At 48.0% G+C, this 16,582-nt stretch overlaps 1 protein-coding gene across 1 annotated transcript in view; it reads right to left on the bottom strand.

Annotated features, from left to right (window-relative positions):
* Positions 1-16,582, bottom strand: part of NAV2 (neuron navigator 2) — a gene marked incomplete in the record, with an annotated part of 348,087 nt that overhangs the window by 75,417 nt on the left and 256,088 nt on the right. The window contains 4 exon segments of the mRNA XM_077453608.1: positions 2,354-2,806; positions 4,845-5,535; positions 5,643-5,925; positions 7,321-7,459. Of these exon segments, the coding sequence (XP_077309734.1) occupies positions 2,354-2,806; positions 4,845-5,535; positions 5,643-5,925; positions 7,321-7,459 (1,566 nt within the window).

Raw genomic sequence — 16,582 nt, 5'->3', positions numbered from 1 at the left:
TGCGAATGACTCACCGCTTCAGTACAAACCATTGCGGTTATCTCCGTGTGCATCGGGCTGGATCACCGGCAGAAGGAGCCGATACGGCAATGTCACCGGTATGCATGGCATGGTGACATTAGACAAGATATACCATACCTATCCACAGATGTATCAATAGGCAGTACAGTGGAACCTTGGAATAGGAGCACAATCTGTTCCCAGGAGAATGCTTGTAATCCAAAGCACTCGCATATCAAAGCGAATTCCCCATAGGAATCAATGGAAACTCAGATAATTCGTTCCGCATTGACTCATATTGCATGCAGTACCGCATGTGGCCAGAGGTTGGGAGGGGGTCACCGGAGAGCCTCGGAAATACTCGGGGACTGCTCAGCTGAAATCTGAAAGGCTCAGAAGGGCTCGGAAACACTCGGGAATGGAGCATTTCCGAGTGATTCTGAGTATTTCCGAACGGCTCCAAACCGTTCCGAGTGTCACCGGCGCACCCGCACCCCTGGCCAAATGCGGCGCTGCACACCACATTAGCTTGAATTCTGCTCGTTTTGCGAGAAAACACTTGCAAACTAAGTCAGAATAAAAAAAAAGTTGCTCGTCTTTCAAAACGCTCGTTAACCACGTTACTCGTAAACCAAGGTTCCACTGTACATGGTTTCCTCACTATATTTATATCCCACTGATGGAGGTCAGGTGTGCATTGTAAAGGACTTTCCCAGAAACATTTAGTAAGACTGGGGGCTGGTCCAAATACTTTCACGTTATTGGCTGCGGGGCTTTGTTTAATCGAATCCTTCTGTTTAAAGCAGCTAAATACATTCAGGTGCATCGATACAAAATGAATTCAATGTCTTACAGGTTTCATTGTCATTCAAAAGTAAGCTACAGGCTGAATAGAAAAGCCTGTCCTCTACCAGCATGCTTCATTGAAGGGCCTTTGTGCTCTGTAGGGGTAAGTGGTGGTCTCTCAGCAGAGATCTGCCACTCCCCCTGTGGAGTTAGAGCTTTTTCGAGTGCAAGAGCTACGGGGGTTTAATTTAGTAGGGGGGCGTGGCAGGCTTCTACAGAGAGACCACTGCTTTCCTACAAATGCCAAGGGTCCTTCTTTGCAGCCACCAGGCTCTTTGACACAGCATGTGGCGGCTTTAACCACTTTTGCAACCAGCCGCCATCATGATACTGCGGCAGGGCGGCTCTTTCCCATGAATAGGCGTAGCTGCACGTCGGTCCGTTCTACAGCTATAGCAGGCGCACGCAGGTGCTCGCTGCACGGCGGATGAGCTGATGTGCGTGGCCGGGGGGGCGAGATGACCGGCAGACACTCGCGGCCGCTTCACAGAGAGCCAGAATGGGGATATGTCAATGTAAACAAACAAATCCCTGTTCTGATCCCGTTCTGACCGGGAAGTACAGAGTGATTGTCTGTTCCTAGTGATTAGGAACAGCGATCTCACTGTGCTCCCAGTCAGTCCCCCCCCCACAGTTAGAAACACCTCCCAGGGAACACATTTAACCCCTTGATCGCCCCCTAGTGTTAACCCCCTTCCCTGACAGTGCCATTTATACAGCAATCAGTGCATTTTTATAGCTCTGATAGCTGTATAAATGTCAGTGGTCCCAAAAAAAGGTGTCAAAAGTGTCCGATCTGTCCGCCGCAATGTCACGGTCCCACTAAAAATCGCTGATCACCACCATTACTGGTAAAAAAAAAAAATAATAATAATAAAATGTAATACATCTATCCCCTATTTTGTAGACGCTATAACTTTTGCGCAAACCAATATATGCTTAATGCGATTTTTTTTTACCAAAAATATGTAGAAGAATACGTATCGGCCTAAACTGAAGTAATTTGTTTTTTTATTTATTTTTTGGGGATATTTATTATAGCAAAAAGTAAATATTTTTTTTTCCAAAATTGTCGCTTTTATTTTGTATTTTTTTTGTTTATAGCGCAAAAAATTAAAACTGCAGAGGTGATCAAATGCCACCAAAAGAAAGCTCTATTGGTGGGGGAAAAAAAGAAAATCAATTTTGTTTCAGTACAGCGTCACATGACCGCGCAATTGTCAGTTAAAGCGACGCAGTGCCGTTTCCCAAAAAAATGGCCTGGTCATTAAGGGCGGGGGAAAATCTTCCAGTCCTTATACTGCAGACACTGGAGCTCTGCACATTAGAACACAGAGTGCACCAGGTGATTATAATGGACATGACCCTCCCTTCAGAATCAGTCCGCACAGGACATGGTGAAACAAACAGCTATTTCTCCAGAGCAACAAATGTTAACTTTGCAGCACTGCGCACCCCCGAGTCTGACCCACGTGTGAAAAAAAAATAAAAAATGCAGACCGCTCACCTCTCTGACATTGCGGTCTTCACGCTATTCGTCCTCGCAAATCCAGACATGGAGTCGTCCCGGGGAGATGCGGTCAGAGCGCCGGGAGAATTATTGCTGCTGAGGGAGATGTCGATTGATTCGCAGCTGGTGTGAAGGCTGCTGATGGACTGGAATCCCAGACCGTCCTTGCTGACGGCAGAGGAGCTGCTGGCGTTGGTGCCCCAGGTTAAGCTGTTGGAGGGTGCGGAATAGGCAGATCCGGGGCTGGAGGCGAGGGGAGACGGGTTTAGATCCATGCCTTTCCCGTACAGAGGGCTGCTGCCTCCGCTGCTCAGAATGCCGCTGCCGGACGGAGAGTCCGGGTGAGAGGAGACGCTCATGGTGGCGTGGGGGTTGGAAATGATCACAGAGTTTTTCATGTTCTCCGAAGTTGTGACCGGGCCTGGTTTATTGGGCTTCCCTCCAAAAAGCCTGGAAATGGGAAATTAGAATTAGGAAGTTAAAGAGACCCTGTCACCTAGTGGGAGCTTCATGAAAATATCACAGTAGCATGCTTCAGTATTCCCCATATCCATTCTGATGCAAGCAATGCATCCTAGGTAATGTCCACATGTGATGCTGAGCTGAATAATGTTTTGGCTAAGATCAAGTTTGGTATCTGTTCTCAGTAGGGGTGCTGTATTGCTATTCTGGCCTTTTGGCAGGAATGGATGGCTGTATAGTGTCCCTGCTGGTATGATGGGGGCTCTGAAGGGTAGCACTGGCTGAAACAGGAACCTGGGCATCCACGGGAGAAATTCCCCAGGGAAAACTGGAGTTGCCCAGTGTCACTTGATTTGAATGGTTCTACGGGCCTGGCCATGGGCTGAGAAGGCATAGAATCTGCTCTGTCTGTGCCCCCCCGGGAGTTGGTTGCCCCAGGGTTGCTCATAGCAACACTTGGGTTTGGGAACCCCACTGTGTGAAAAGGCACATGGCCAAGTTTCTCTACACTGCGCTTCTATGGGCTAAGTCCGGGGCAATTTTTGCTACCAGGACACAAAGTCTAGCCTGTGCACCTGCAGCGATGCTATTTATACAATTTCTTTTTTCTCACTGTTTGTCACTTTGCACTTTTGTCTGCTTCTATTCTCACTTGGACTTGGGCCATCAGGTTCCTTCCTCCCTTGAACCGGGTGGAGGGGGGGGGGGGTTTCCTTTTGGGGGAGCCCCTCACTCATAGCTCCCAACTGTCGCTGATTTCGAGGGACTGTCCCTGATTTGGAGCAATGTCCCTCTGTCTTTCTTTCCTCCTCATTTGTTTCTCATTTTGGTCTGATCCATATAGTTTCAAAAAGTGTTTCCCAGAGCTAAACCTTTCATCCAATTTCTAAAATTGCTGCATTTGTACATTTTAAAAGCCAATATAAAGGAATAGCAGTGGTAAAAAAAAACTGTTGGATTTAATTAACCTTTTTTTTTGTTAATTCTCCTCTAAGGAGGTGTGGCCGGGGGTGTGTCCTATGCTTACATACGTTTGTTAGTAGGTGTCCCTCATTCCTATATCAAATTTTATCCCATATTTTTTTCCATTTTTTTTTACGGCGGAACTCCGCTTTAAGTGAGGATAACATAACAAAGCTCCCAAAGGTTGCACCCAGATGGAGTCAAAGGCCAGAGATGGAGGGCAGACTATCCCAGAGAGCCAGGGGGAGGCCCAATGAGTCACCCAACAGCCCAAGGACACAACCCCAAATCCCCCACGCTCTGGGCCAATCATAGAAGAGGCACAAACAAGACAGGAAAAAATTGAGTTAAATTTAAATTAATGACAAAAATCCCTGGGAGGATAAAACGCCCTAAATTGGATGCAGTCAGAATCATCCACTGATATGAAAGTCCAAATTGGATCCATTTGGATGAAAAATGCCACTATCTCCACAAGGTGAAGCCTCCCGGGCCTTCTCTGGCCCTCGACTCCATCTTTGGGAGCTTTGCTATGTTATCAGCACTTAAAAACTTCCTGAAGATGCCATTTTGGTGAAACATGTAGAAAATATTGGTGCGTCTGGAATCAAACATAATATAGCAAGCTATGGTCGGAATTTTTGTTTTATATATGTACTCCGTTTACATTTTTAAACCTTTGTTCAAATAAAACATTATTGTTTTTACATCGCCCTTAGGCCCCTTTCACACTTGTGCGAATTTTCCTGCGACTTTGGACATCAGAGTCGCATGACAAGTCGTACCCCATGATTCCCAACGATAACCATTCATATCTGTAGCGACTTCAAGTCCCCCTCTACTTCAATGTAGTCCCTGTACGACTTTGGTCCAACTTTGATGCGAGTTGAGGTCCATAGACCTCAAGTTTACACAGGCATCTCCTGAAATCGTGGCGAAATCACGGCATAGTCACAGTAGTGTGAAAGGGGCCTAAATAGCACCTTTAAAATCTCATCCAATCTACATTTTCTTTCCTACAGTTACAATAAGCCTACTATGAATTGGGCATGCGGCATCATACCTGCGTAAAGTGGGTGAAGATACATCGGGGTACTTATTTCCTGTCTGGCGGGTACCACCAGGTGCTCCTTGTGATGCTGGGTTTAATTTCACAGAATTGCAGGACGCTACACTTTCATTGTCCGAGGAGATCCCCTTCTCGCGGTCGGTCTGGTTTATAAATCCCGGCACAGAGTTTCCAAGGGTCACTTTTCCGGCCTCCCTCATTTTGGGGACAGGCAGCCCAGCGGACTTGCTGCTGATGTTGGAGTCGATGCTGCTGGTGCTCGATCGGTTCCCAGCACCACTGCGGGATTTACTGGGCCGGGGTAAGCTGCGATATTGAAGGTTGGTCCTGGCACTAAGCTGTAAGTAGCCATCGTCTTGGTGCTGGGAGCCATCTACGCTGGCCTTGCGGTTTGCTGAACTGCCGATAAGCCGGGTGGATTTTGGCATTTTCCCTAAAGTAGCAGAACCGCTGGTGATGGTGACGCCGCTGGCAGTTATGATAGGCATGCCAACGACCGTGCTTCCTGGTTTCTTAAAGCCAAACGTGTTGGTGTTTGTGATAGACCTTGAGGTATTGCTCGGAGGTTTCTTGGTCTCATCTCCACTGCTGCGGCCGGCGTCCGATGGGGAGCGCTTTACCTGCGCAGACTTTGGAGAAAGCCGACCTTTCTCAGAGACCTTTGCATCGTCGGTTTTTCCAGTGCCTATGAATTTAAAGAAAGGTAGAAAAGATTATTGATTGCTATAGGCAGGAAGCATGGTCCTTCCTCCAGACAATTTTTAAAGGACCCATCCATGAACTCTCTCTCACCTGTCCCGGGTGTCTTTAGTGTCCCTGATGGTTTGGTCCGAGGTGCTGTTATCCCCACCTGGGCTGTCATCCCCCTCCGCCAGGACCCAGTCTGTGAGATGACCGTGTTCTTTCTCCCCGATGTGCTTTTATCAGACTCATCCGAAAGGTCTGAGGGGTTTTTCCTCCATTTACAACCAGACTCCATCTTCACTCCGCTATCTGAACCACCATCCGACTTCTTCCGATCATCGCCAGACCACAGCGGATTGCGGTCAATGTGCAGATGCTTCTCTGCATCCGTCTGCAGGGAAGATAAAGGCACAAGGTTCAGACATGACAAGCCTTTACATATTCCCTAATACAACATTTATATATATATATATATATATATAAAATATATGTTATGTATGTGATCTGACTGATGATTAGGAGTCTATCTCTCTCCTTTATATATGTGATCTGACTGATGATCGGGGCTCTCTCTCCTTTATATATGGGATTTGACTGATGATTAGGAGTTTCTAGCTCTCCTTTATATATGTGGTCTGACTGATGATCAGGTCTCTCTCTCCTTTATATATGTGATCTGACTGATGATTAGGAGTCTATCTCTCTCCGTTATATATAAGATCTGACTGATGACCAGGGCCCTTTTCTTTATATATGTGATCTGACTGATGATCGGGGGTCTCTCTCCCCTTTATATATGGCATCTGACTGATGATCAGGTCTCTCTCTCCTTTATATATGGGATTTGACTGATGATTAGGAGTTTCTATCTCTCCTTTATATATGTGGTCTGACTGATGATCAGGGCTCTCTCTCCTTTACATATGTGATCTGACTGATGATCGGGGCTCTCTCCTTTATATATGTGATCTGACTGATGATCAGGTCTCTCCCTCCCCTTCATATATGTGATCTGACTGATGATCGGGGATCTGGAACATGTGTGCGGCCTGTTGGGACATTAAGGTTTCTGTATTACACGTGGAAAGAGCTTTAATTACAATGACTTCGTAACTCATTATGTTCAGACAACTACAAAACCTTCTCTCTAAGCCCTTGTAGACACGGTCGGAGATTCCGACAACCAAATCCGTCCGATTTTGTCCCACGGATTTTGTCCGAAACTGTTGCATACACACGGTTGGACGAAGTTGTCGGAAATCCGACGTGATGACGTTATTTCGTAACGACGGGACTACGTTCACGCTAGTAGCCAATAGCTTTGGTGTAGGAATTTGATCTGAGCATGCGTGGCACTTTGTCCGATCGGAATTCTCTACACATGATCGGAGTATGTCCGATCGGAGCATTTTGTGGGAAAATTTTACCAACAAGTTGGAAAACTTGGTCGTCAGATACTCCGACGGAAACAGTCCGATGGAGACCACACACAGTCGGAATATCCGACAAAATGGTCCGATCGGACACATTCCATCGGAATCTCCGACCGTGTGTACAAGGGCTTATAGATGTGAGATTTGTGTATTATATCAACTGAAGTGCCTGAGAAGTCCCAGAGTTTCTCCCACATGTTGTTTGCCTTTATTTCATAAGTAATCCCTGAACCTGTGTCAGATCGTACTATCTGAGTACTGGTGTCCTATTGTTATTCCATATGTTTTGGATTCCATCAGGTGTTTGTGAGATCCTTATCATTAAACAGATGGTAGGTGGTCGGGTACCGTACCTGCACGTCCAGGTTCTTCCTCGACGATGCTGGCGTGTTGGCATAGGAGCTGATGGAGGAGCTGGTGTTGATGTCATCGGTGCTGAGGTTGTCGATGGTATCGCTGATGCCGCTGCTCACCGAGCTGCTGTCGTCCCAGCTGTAAGAGACACAAGAAGCCTTTTTATAAGCCAACCGCGTAGAAAAACGCCAAAACAAACTGCAAAGCCGCAGGCTCCCAGCGAATCCCAGATCTGTGCGCCGCTATCACACCTCTGTACAGCACACAGACCTCACTTGTTATGAAATAACTCACTCCGACCACACAGAACCCAACCTGGGAGGCGCCTATGAAAAAAAAACGATTTTACTAGAGGAAGAGAAACCGGGGAAATTTCCAACAGGCAAAGTTTGTAAAATGCCCACCTGAACTCCGGCACATTTTATAGACGACACTTACATTTAAATGACCCCGAAATAGCCGTTACCTCATTTTCCTAAACCGGTTTATGCAAAAGAATTTTTTATTGGAGTGGAGTTTGCACAGATATATATATTCCTGACATGAAACAATATACAGCAATATTTTCAGAAAAGTTCCACCCCTTAGCAATAAAAAAACTTTGTGAGCTTCACCCAGTGGCTTTGCCTAGTCTGGGATGTCATCAGTCTGCTGCAGACAGGAGAAAGAATTTCCTCAGTCTCCTCTCCCCACAACAGTCAGACAGCGACAAGGTGGGAGGCTAATCTGTGTCAGACATTTGAAAAACACAAGAACTGAACAGACACCAGGATTTTCTCCTGAACAAAGATGGTGCTGTAATTCTGGAGAGAGAAGGAGATGAAGGCATTGTTAGGGGGAGTACTGTGATCGGGGGTCTCTCTCGCCTTTATATATGTGATCTCTGTGAAAGGTAATGAATGTCTGAAAGTACACTAACACATTACTGAGCATGCTGCATGAAAAACGATATCTGATGAAAGTCCCATTTTAATATGTTAAAACGAATTAAAGTTTTAGAAACGTGAAGATAATTAAAGGAAGCACGTCATAACGGAAATGCACGGCCTGCCACTACTAATCCCTTTCTGAAAAAGCTTAAATAATTCCTATCTGTCATTCTGAACGAGCATTCAGGCTCAGATGATCTGACTTTATTGGCTACATGCACAAGGTGCCCAATACCAAGATGCCAAACTGCGCCCTCCTCAATGCCAACACTCTAATCCCCTTCTGCAGATAGGATTTATTTACACTGCAACAGTTGCAGGAAAAAAAAAAAAGTCGGCCAGTTGGTACTCTAATGCCGCGTACACAGGCGTACACACGATCGGACTTTCCGGGCAGATTAGGTCCGGCGGACAATTCGATCGTGTGTGGGCTCCAGCGGACTTTTTTTACCCCAAAAGTCCGACAAGACCTAGAAATAAAACATTTTTCAAATCTTTCTGACGGACTGGAGTCTGGTCGGAAAATACGACGGACAAAACCAATGCTAGGGCAGCTATTGGCTATGAACATCCTTATTCTAGTCCGGTCGTACGTCATCACGTTCAAATCTGTTGGACTTTGGTGTGATTGTGTGTGGCCAAGTCCGTTAGTTTGGAAAGTCCGTCGGGAACTCCGCCGAAAGTCCGTCAGGAAGACCGTCGGACCTAGCCCATTGGAAAAGTCTGGTCGTGTGTACGCGTAGAGTGCCAGTACCTGGTGCAAACCGCACCCACCTAAGTAGGGCACTGGTACAGTCAATGGACCTCAACCCCTGTGACATCACTGCTCCTCTGCTCTGTGAGGTGGGGCAGTCCCCAGGAAGCAAGAGGGGTCAGTAAAGAAAGAGGTGAGAGGGGTGCTCTCAGCTTGGTTGAATGTACTCTAAAGGCTGCTGTCCCCACCCCTAACACATAACAACACTGTGCCCATGGCAGCTTCCCCTACTGCTCCCCCCCAGTCCCAGCCTGGTTATAAGTTTGGAATGAAAGAGGTGAAGGGGGGGGGGGCCCTCTCAGCTTGGTACATGTACTTTAAAGGCCGATGCCCCCCATCCAACACAAAGACACTGCACCCAGGGCAGCTTCCCCTCCTGCCCCCTTTGAGTCCTGGCCTGGTTACAAGTTAGGAATGAAAGAGGTGGAGGGGGGGCTCTAAACTTGGTTAAATGTACTCTAAAGGCTGTTGCCCCCCCCCCCCCAAACACATACAGACACTGTGCCCAGGGCATCCCCCCCCCCCCCAGTCCCGACCTAGAAATTAAAGAGGTGAGGAGGAGTGCTCAACTTACTTAAGTGTACTCTAAAGGCTGCCCCCCACCAACACATAAAGATACCAGGCCCAATGCAGCTGTCGTCCCCCCACCAACCCATAAAGATACCATGCCCAGTGCAGCTGTCCCCCCCCACGAACACATAAAGACACCGCACCCAGGGCAGCCCCCCCCCCACCTGGTTCCAAGTTAGGAATGGAAGAGGAGGGGGGCTCTCAACTTGGTTAAATGTACCCTAAAGGCTGTTCTCCTCCCCCCACAACACTTAAAGGCACTGCACCCAGGACTGCAGACCCCCACCCCTCCCCCATCATAGTCCTGGCCTGGTTCCAAGTAAGGAAGCCACATAATCGACAAACCTGACATTGTTTTCTTGCAGAGGGAAAGTGGTTCACAAGCCAATACCTGTTAAATGATAGTTTTATGCACACTGGCTCATACAAGATTAGTGCCAGAGATGCGCCTACTCAATGTTCATGGTTGCTCATTCTCAAAAAGTGCACATTTTTTGCACAAGGATCCGGCAGTTAGAGAGATGCTGTAAGCAGGATGTTTTTTTTTCTACAGAAACGTCTGCAGGATTTCTAGACTCAGAACAAGTTCATGAGGACAAATAGCGGAGTTCATCTTCCGTATACTGTATGTAGTCCTTGTGATAGCCGCCCCTCTGGCATCTCGTATGAAAACATTGATAGAACGCAGGCTTCATTCCCCAAGTACAGAGCGCTAATCTCGTATTTCACCAGCGTTATTCTGGGCACTGGCCTGTTTATGTTATGAGGTCTGGAAAGATTTGGATCCATCTCAACAGTTCCGCCGGCTGCCAACAAAGGCAGGGCACGAGACCCCGAAAGGCGGCCCTGGAACCGGGCCAGAAACATTGGTAACTTCACAAAATGCCGAGTATGAGCAAATCATGGTTTTACCGGCAGGGGGTCAAATGCCCCCATGGACTGGCACTGCTACAATACATCAAACGTGGCATTTTCTGTGCCCAGTACAAGAAACAGAACCCATCTACGCCCATTAGGCAGGCAGAAGTGGTGTCAACTTTTAACAGGACATGCCTAAACAAAGGACCTTCATGGCAGGATCACCTTTTAATATTAGATGTAATAATATTAAAAATGACTTTTTGAAATGACATGAACATTTTAGTTCTACTTGAAGTTTGACATTCCTGCTACAGAAGCCTCTTTGGTATTTCCCATCATGGCGGCCTCCTGCGATGAGCCCCTGGTTCCAGCACTCCACAGACCCTATTAATTACACACTGCTAACTGGAAGAACTCGTTCTAGGGCAATTGTTTGAGACAATAGCTCCTAAGAGGCACGGATGTCTCCAGGGGAATGTGATAGAAGGAAGGGGGGAGGAGGAGGACAGCACTGTGCTAATCTCTGTTAACAGGATTAATGTGACTACAGCAAGCAGCAAAAACTGGCCGCAGTCTATGTGCCATCATCCGAACACTTATTATTTCACAGGTTATTCGCTAATCGTCCCAAATATTTCAAAAAACTCTGTAGTCAGCGATATTCACAGACAATAGCAGCTGGCAGAAACCCCTCCGGAATTCCAGGATAACATCAGTAAATTCAGAGGTTCTCAGTGTTAAATTCTCCTTCCATGGCCCAACAGTAAAGAATAAAGTTCACACTCACACAAGTAATGCATGGGACTCTGCAGTTGACTTGTAGGCTCTATAGGAGTTGGGGTTTCTGAAGGGGGCCTGGCAGTCACTGTGGGGAGAATGGGGGTTGAGGTTTCTGCAGTTGACTTGTAGGCTCTATAGGAGATGGGGTTATTGAAGGGGGCTGGGGGTCACTGTGGGTAGAATGGGGGTTGATAGAGGGGGTTAGGGGACTCTGCAGTTGAGTTGTAGGCTCTATAGGATTTGGGGTCTCTGAAGGGGGCCTGATAGTCACTATGGGAAGAATGGGGGTTGATAGAGGGGGGTTGGGGATTCTGCAGTTGACTTGTAGGCTCTATAGGAGATGGGGTTATTGAAGGGGGCTGGGGGGTCACTGTGGGTAGAATGGGGGTTGATAGAGGGGGTTAAGGGACTCTGCAGTTGACTTGGAGGTTCTATAGGAGTTGGGGTTTCTGAAGGGGGCCTGGCAGTCACTGTGGGGAGAATGGGGGTTGATAGAGGGGATTAGGGGACTCTACAGTTGACTTGGAGGCTCTATAGGAGTTGGGGTTTCTGAAGGGGGCCTGGGGGGTCACTGTGGGGAGAATGGGGGTTGATAGAGGGGGTTAGGGGACTCTGCAGTAAAAAATCGGATCACGTTCAAGACCCTTTGCCTCACCCACAAATGCGTGCATAGAGAAGCTCCGCAATACCTAATGGAGAAAATAAATCATTACACAGCAAACCGCAGTCTTCGATCAGCCAACAAAAACCTCCTCCTCGTGCCCAAAGCCCGGTATAAATCCAAGGGTGATCGGAGATTCGCTGTCCAAGGGCCTCGGCTATGGAATGCTCTACCAATCAACATCCGCCTGGAAGAAAATCACCTGGCTTTTAGGAAAAAACTCAAGACCTTCCTCTTTTAGCAGATGATCAAAGCTCGCCACAGCGCCTAGAGGCGATTCAGTTCGCATTGTGCGCTATATAAGTATTTCATTCATTCATTCATGCAGTTGACTTGGAGGCTCTATAGGAGATGGGGTTTCTGAAGGCGGCCTGGGGGTCACTATAGGGAGAATGGGGGTTGGTAAAGGGGGTTAGGGGACTCTGCAGTTGACTTGGAGGCTCTATAGGAGATGGGGTTTCTGAAGGGGGCCTGGGGGTCACTGTAGGGAGAATGGGGGTTGGTAGAGGGGGTTAGGGAACTCTGCAGTTGACTTGGAGGCTCTATAGGAGATGGGTGTCTGAAGGGGGCCTGGGTGTCACTGTGGGAAGGATGGGGGTTGTAGAGCAACCCTTCTAGATTGTAAGTTCTAACAAGGGGGGCCCTCTGTTTCCTCCTGTATTGAATTGTTCTGTATCTGTACTGTCTGCCCTCATGTTGTAAAGCACTGTGCAAACTGTTGGCGTTATATAAATACTGTATAATAATAATAGAGGGGGTTAGGGGACTCTGCAGCTGACTTCGTGGCTCTATAGGAGATGGGGTTTCTTCAGGGGACTGGGGGTCACTGTGGGAAGGATGGGGGTTGTAGATGGGGTTAGGGGACTCTGCAGCTGACTTGGTGGCTGTATAGGAGATGGGGTTTCTGCAGGGGACTGGGGGGGTCACTGTAGGAAGGAAGGGGGTTGTAGATGGGGTTAGGGGCTCTGCAGCTGACTTGGAGCTCTATAGGAGATGCGTTTTCTGCCGGGGACTGGGGGTCACTGTAGGAAGGATGGGGGTTGTAGATGGGGTTAGGGGCTCTGCAGCTGACTTGGAGCTCTATAGGAGATGTGGTTTCTGCGGGGGACTGGGGGGTCACTGTAGGAAGGATGGGGGTTGTAGATGGGGTTAGGGGCTCTGCAGCTGACTTGGTGGCTCTATAGGAGATGGGGTTTCTGCAGTGACTGGGGGTCACTGTGGGAAGCATGGGGTTGGTAGAGGGGGTAAGGGGCTTTGTAGCTGACTTGTTGGCTCTATAGGAGATGGGGTTTCTGCAGGGGCCTGGGTGTCCCTGAGGGGATTGGGGCTCTCGTAGCCGATTTGGTAGCGGGGGATGAGGTTTCTGGAGTGGGCTGTGGGGCACCGGTGCAGATTGGGGGCATTATGGAGGCTATGCAGCAGCACTGTAGGAAGCTGGGTGGCACTGATTGTGGTTGGGGGCACTGTGGAAGCTGAGGGCTCCCAGGGGGCCTGGGGACATCCTGGAAGCTTGGAGGCACTGTGGGAGGTTTTGGGATCTGCAGTTGGTTGGAGGTTTGGGAGACCAGGGGGCCACGATGGTTGGGAACCACTGAATTAAGACTCTATTCACAGAAAAGTCATTTTTTCATTTGCAGGTGGAGCCTGGTGGGCTGAGAGTGAGCACTTACCCTGCCAGAGTGTTAGCCTGGCTCGGTTTACACCCACTTTGGAGTTTCGGGTGAGCCCACTGCCCTCGCTGTACTCTCTAAAATATCCACTATGGCGACAATGTCGCATTTGTAGGTGTGCAGAGCCAGGAACTCCTACGCAGTAATTGTGTAACGCCTAAACTCTAAGGCTAGATTCACACCTCTGCGCTGCGTTACCACAAAGTGTGATGACTTATGCTACTTCTTGTGTTAACGTGTGTTAAGGCAGCCAACACACAAAAAAGCAACACAAAGATACCAAAGATACACCGAGAACTCCCCCTTTTTTTTTTTTAAAGCCAATGCACCAAAATGTACAGTAGTGCATAACCATGCATTGTGTAGTGCTAAAACTCCCATGCATTAGGGTGTGCTGCTATGCACACTGAGTTGCGATTTTTCAAAAAAAGGGTAAGGCTCCATCATTCCAATAGGCTGCCTTAACCTCCCTGGCGGTACGATTATTTAGGATTTTAGGTGCTAAAAGCGGTACCATTATTTTGCATGAAAATTTGGCGTTTTATATTGTAGTCCTCATTTCTTAGGAATAACTCTCTTAAATCTGTCCAAACCAGAGTCTAGCAGACATCCCGGGTATGATAAAGTTTGAAAAATTAAATCATAAATTATAATATAATAAATAATTATAAATAATTGTACCAAATAATAATATAACAATAATAAAAATTATTCAATAATGTAATCAAATCAAAAACACTGAAATTTGCTCAGTTGCAGAATTGTCACTGTCATTACTTTTCAGTATTTGATGACGGATCTCCCCACAAATCGCTATCGCTCAATTCTGCGAGTGATTCTAATTTATTATCGCTGTTTTCTAGCTGGTCTAAAATCATTTTTGATGTACAGTGACAGTTTTGGTTGCTATGGGCAATCTCCAGTTTCCAGGCATAAAGAACAGTTTTTATTATATAAAACTGCATGCAGGACACTGGGCAGACCACTAGGGACAACGGGGATGTGAAATATTTACATACAGCAATGTAATCTGTAAGATTACATTATACTGTATGTATACTGTTTGTTTCACTTTTTGAATTTGGTGCCGATCTCCGTGCCCGTGCGTCGCAACGCTCGCAGGGCACGGAGATCGGCGGTGTGATGCATCGAGCGAGACACAGCTCGCTCGCACAGCGGGGAGACAACGCTGGATCCGAAGGAGAAGGTAAGTAAACCTCCTCCTGGATCCAGCGACGCTGTCCCGAGTCTGACTCGGGGATACCGCTCTTGGTATAAAAAATCCACCCCGAGTCAGACTCGGGAATACCGTCAGGGGGGTTAATGCAACACACATTAATGCACTGCAAAGAAATGAATGGGCCCTCAAAGGGGTCGTAAAAGTTAATTTGTTTTTAATAAACATAACAAACATCTTACACTTACCTGCTCGGGTTTTGCCCAGAGCAGCTTCGATCCGCCTCTTGTGGGGTGGCTCGCTGGTGCTCATATGGAAAGCCGCTTTCCCTGGGGGGAGGGGCACCTGCACGGGCTCGTTCCCGAGTCCTGCTGCTGTGTCCATTAACCCAGACAGCGGGACTCAGCCCCGCATCACTGTATTTGATTGACAGCAGCAGGAGCCATTGGCCAATCTGTCCAATGAGGAGAGAGAGTGGCTGGAGCTGCTGCTCTTGTGCACATTGCTGGATTGGACCGGGCTCAGGTAAGAAAAAAAAAGGGGGGGGGGGCCTGGGGGAAAATGCAGCAAAGAGGGTTTTTCACCTTGCATTACGGTGGACGACCTTGAGACTTTACAAACACTTTAACATTTGCCTGCAATGTGATTGTCTCAAGCAAGGTGAGTGATTGGCTGGAAGAGTCACTGAAATGTGCAAACAGGCTTTTGGAGATTTCAACCGAACGTCATCCACCTTTGGTTATCGTACACTGCTCACTAGACTTGCTGCCAATTGCTTGGTTATGCAGTAAGACTGATAAATGTATAACTTTCTTTTAATATAGCGTATAATAAATGGTGAAACCCCCAGTTGGTTCAGTGTCCCATTGGGGAGATTTCCCTTCACTTCCTTTCCTGCACAGACAACAGGAAGCGAGAGAAAATCTCTCCAATGTGCAGGAAATCTCCTCCTGGACAGCTGCCACTAGAACAGGTTCCCCACTGGAAAGTTTTCCTTCTATTCCTGTTCTGGTGGCAACTCGAAATGTTGACTTCTCCCTCACTTTCATTCCAGGTGATGGTGGTCACCAAATCCAATGGAGCCGTATACATCTGACAAGGGTACTAACCCCTCAACACTCTATCCAAAGCGAACAGTTTTAGCTTTAGCTACACTTTAATACTTACCTGCGCCTCCTCTCCATCTAGTGATGTCCACGAGAGCCTCGGCTCTCCGGGGACTCACACTCCCGATTGGCTTTTGGCAGCAGGGCAAGCCAATCATAGCCAGTGAGTCAATCAGGAGACGAAGGGGGCGGGGTCGGGTCCCCACAGCAAGCTGCTTGCTGTGGGGGCAACCCTGCAGAAGGGAGGGGCCAGGAGTGCCGGGGGGACCCAAGAAGAGGAGGATCCAGGCTGCTCTGCCAATATTCTGTTTGCTTTGTTAGCAGCAGCTTGGCATTGCATGCAATACATTTTAAAGTGAAGTTCCACCCAAAAATGGTGGCATGTCATTTTTGGGTTGGGAGGAGGGAGTGGGGGCTTCGTTAGGAGGGAGACTTCCTGGCCCTCTTCCTCCTTCCACCCAGGGACCGCCAAGGTGACTCCTCCTTTCGCCTTAGGCGGCCCCTCCCTATAGGCGATCTCCTGGGACACGTGGCAGGTCCCAGGAGATCACCTGTCCACTCCGGGAAGCGCAGCGCAACTCGCGCATGCACTGTGCGTGCCCCGGCCGTGCAGCTGAAAGCTGTCACGGCTGGGTGCCCAGAGTGGAAATGAAGGCGCCGGCAGAAAGGAGGGGGAGAGGAGCGACACCCCGTTCGGCCGCATCGCTGGACCGTGAAACACGTAAGTGTCTGTTTATTAAAAGTCAGCAACTA

The sequence above is a fragment of the Lithobates pipiens genome, unplaced genomic scaffold (genome assembly GCF_037356315.1).
Source record: "Lithobates pipiens isolate NorthernLeopardFrog02 unplaced genomic scaffold, aLitPip1_a1.2 Scaffold_24, whole genome shotgun sequence".
Classification (NCBI taxonomy): domain Eukaryota; kingdom Metazoa; phylum Chordata; class Amphibia; order Anura; family Ranidae; genus Lithobates; species Lithobates pipiens.
This window is presented reverse-complemented; position numbering and strand designations above follow the sequence as displayed.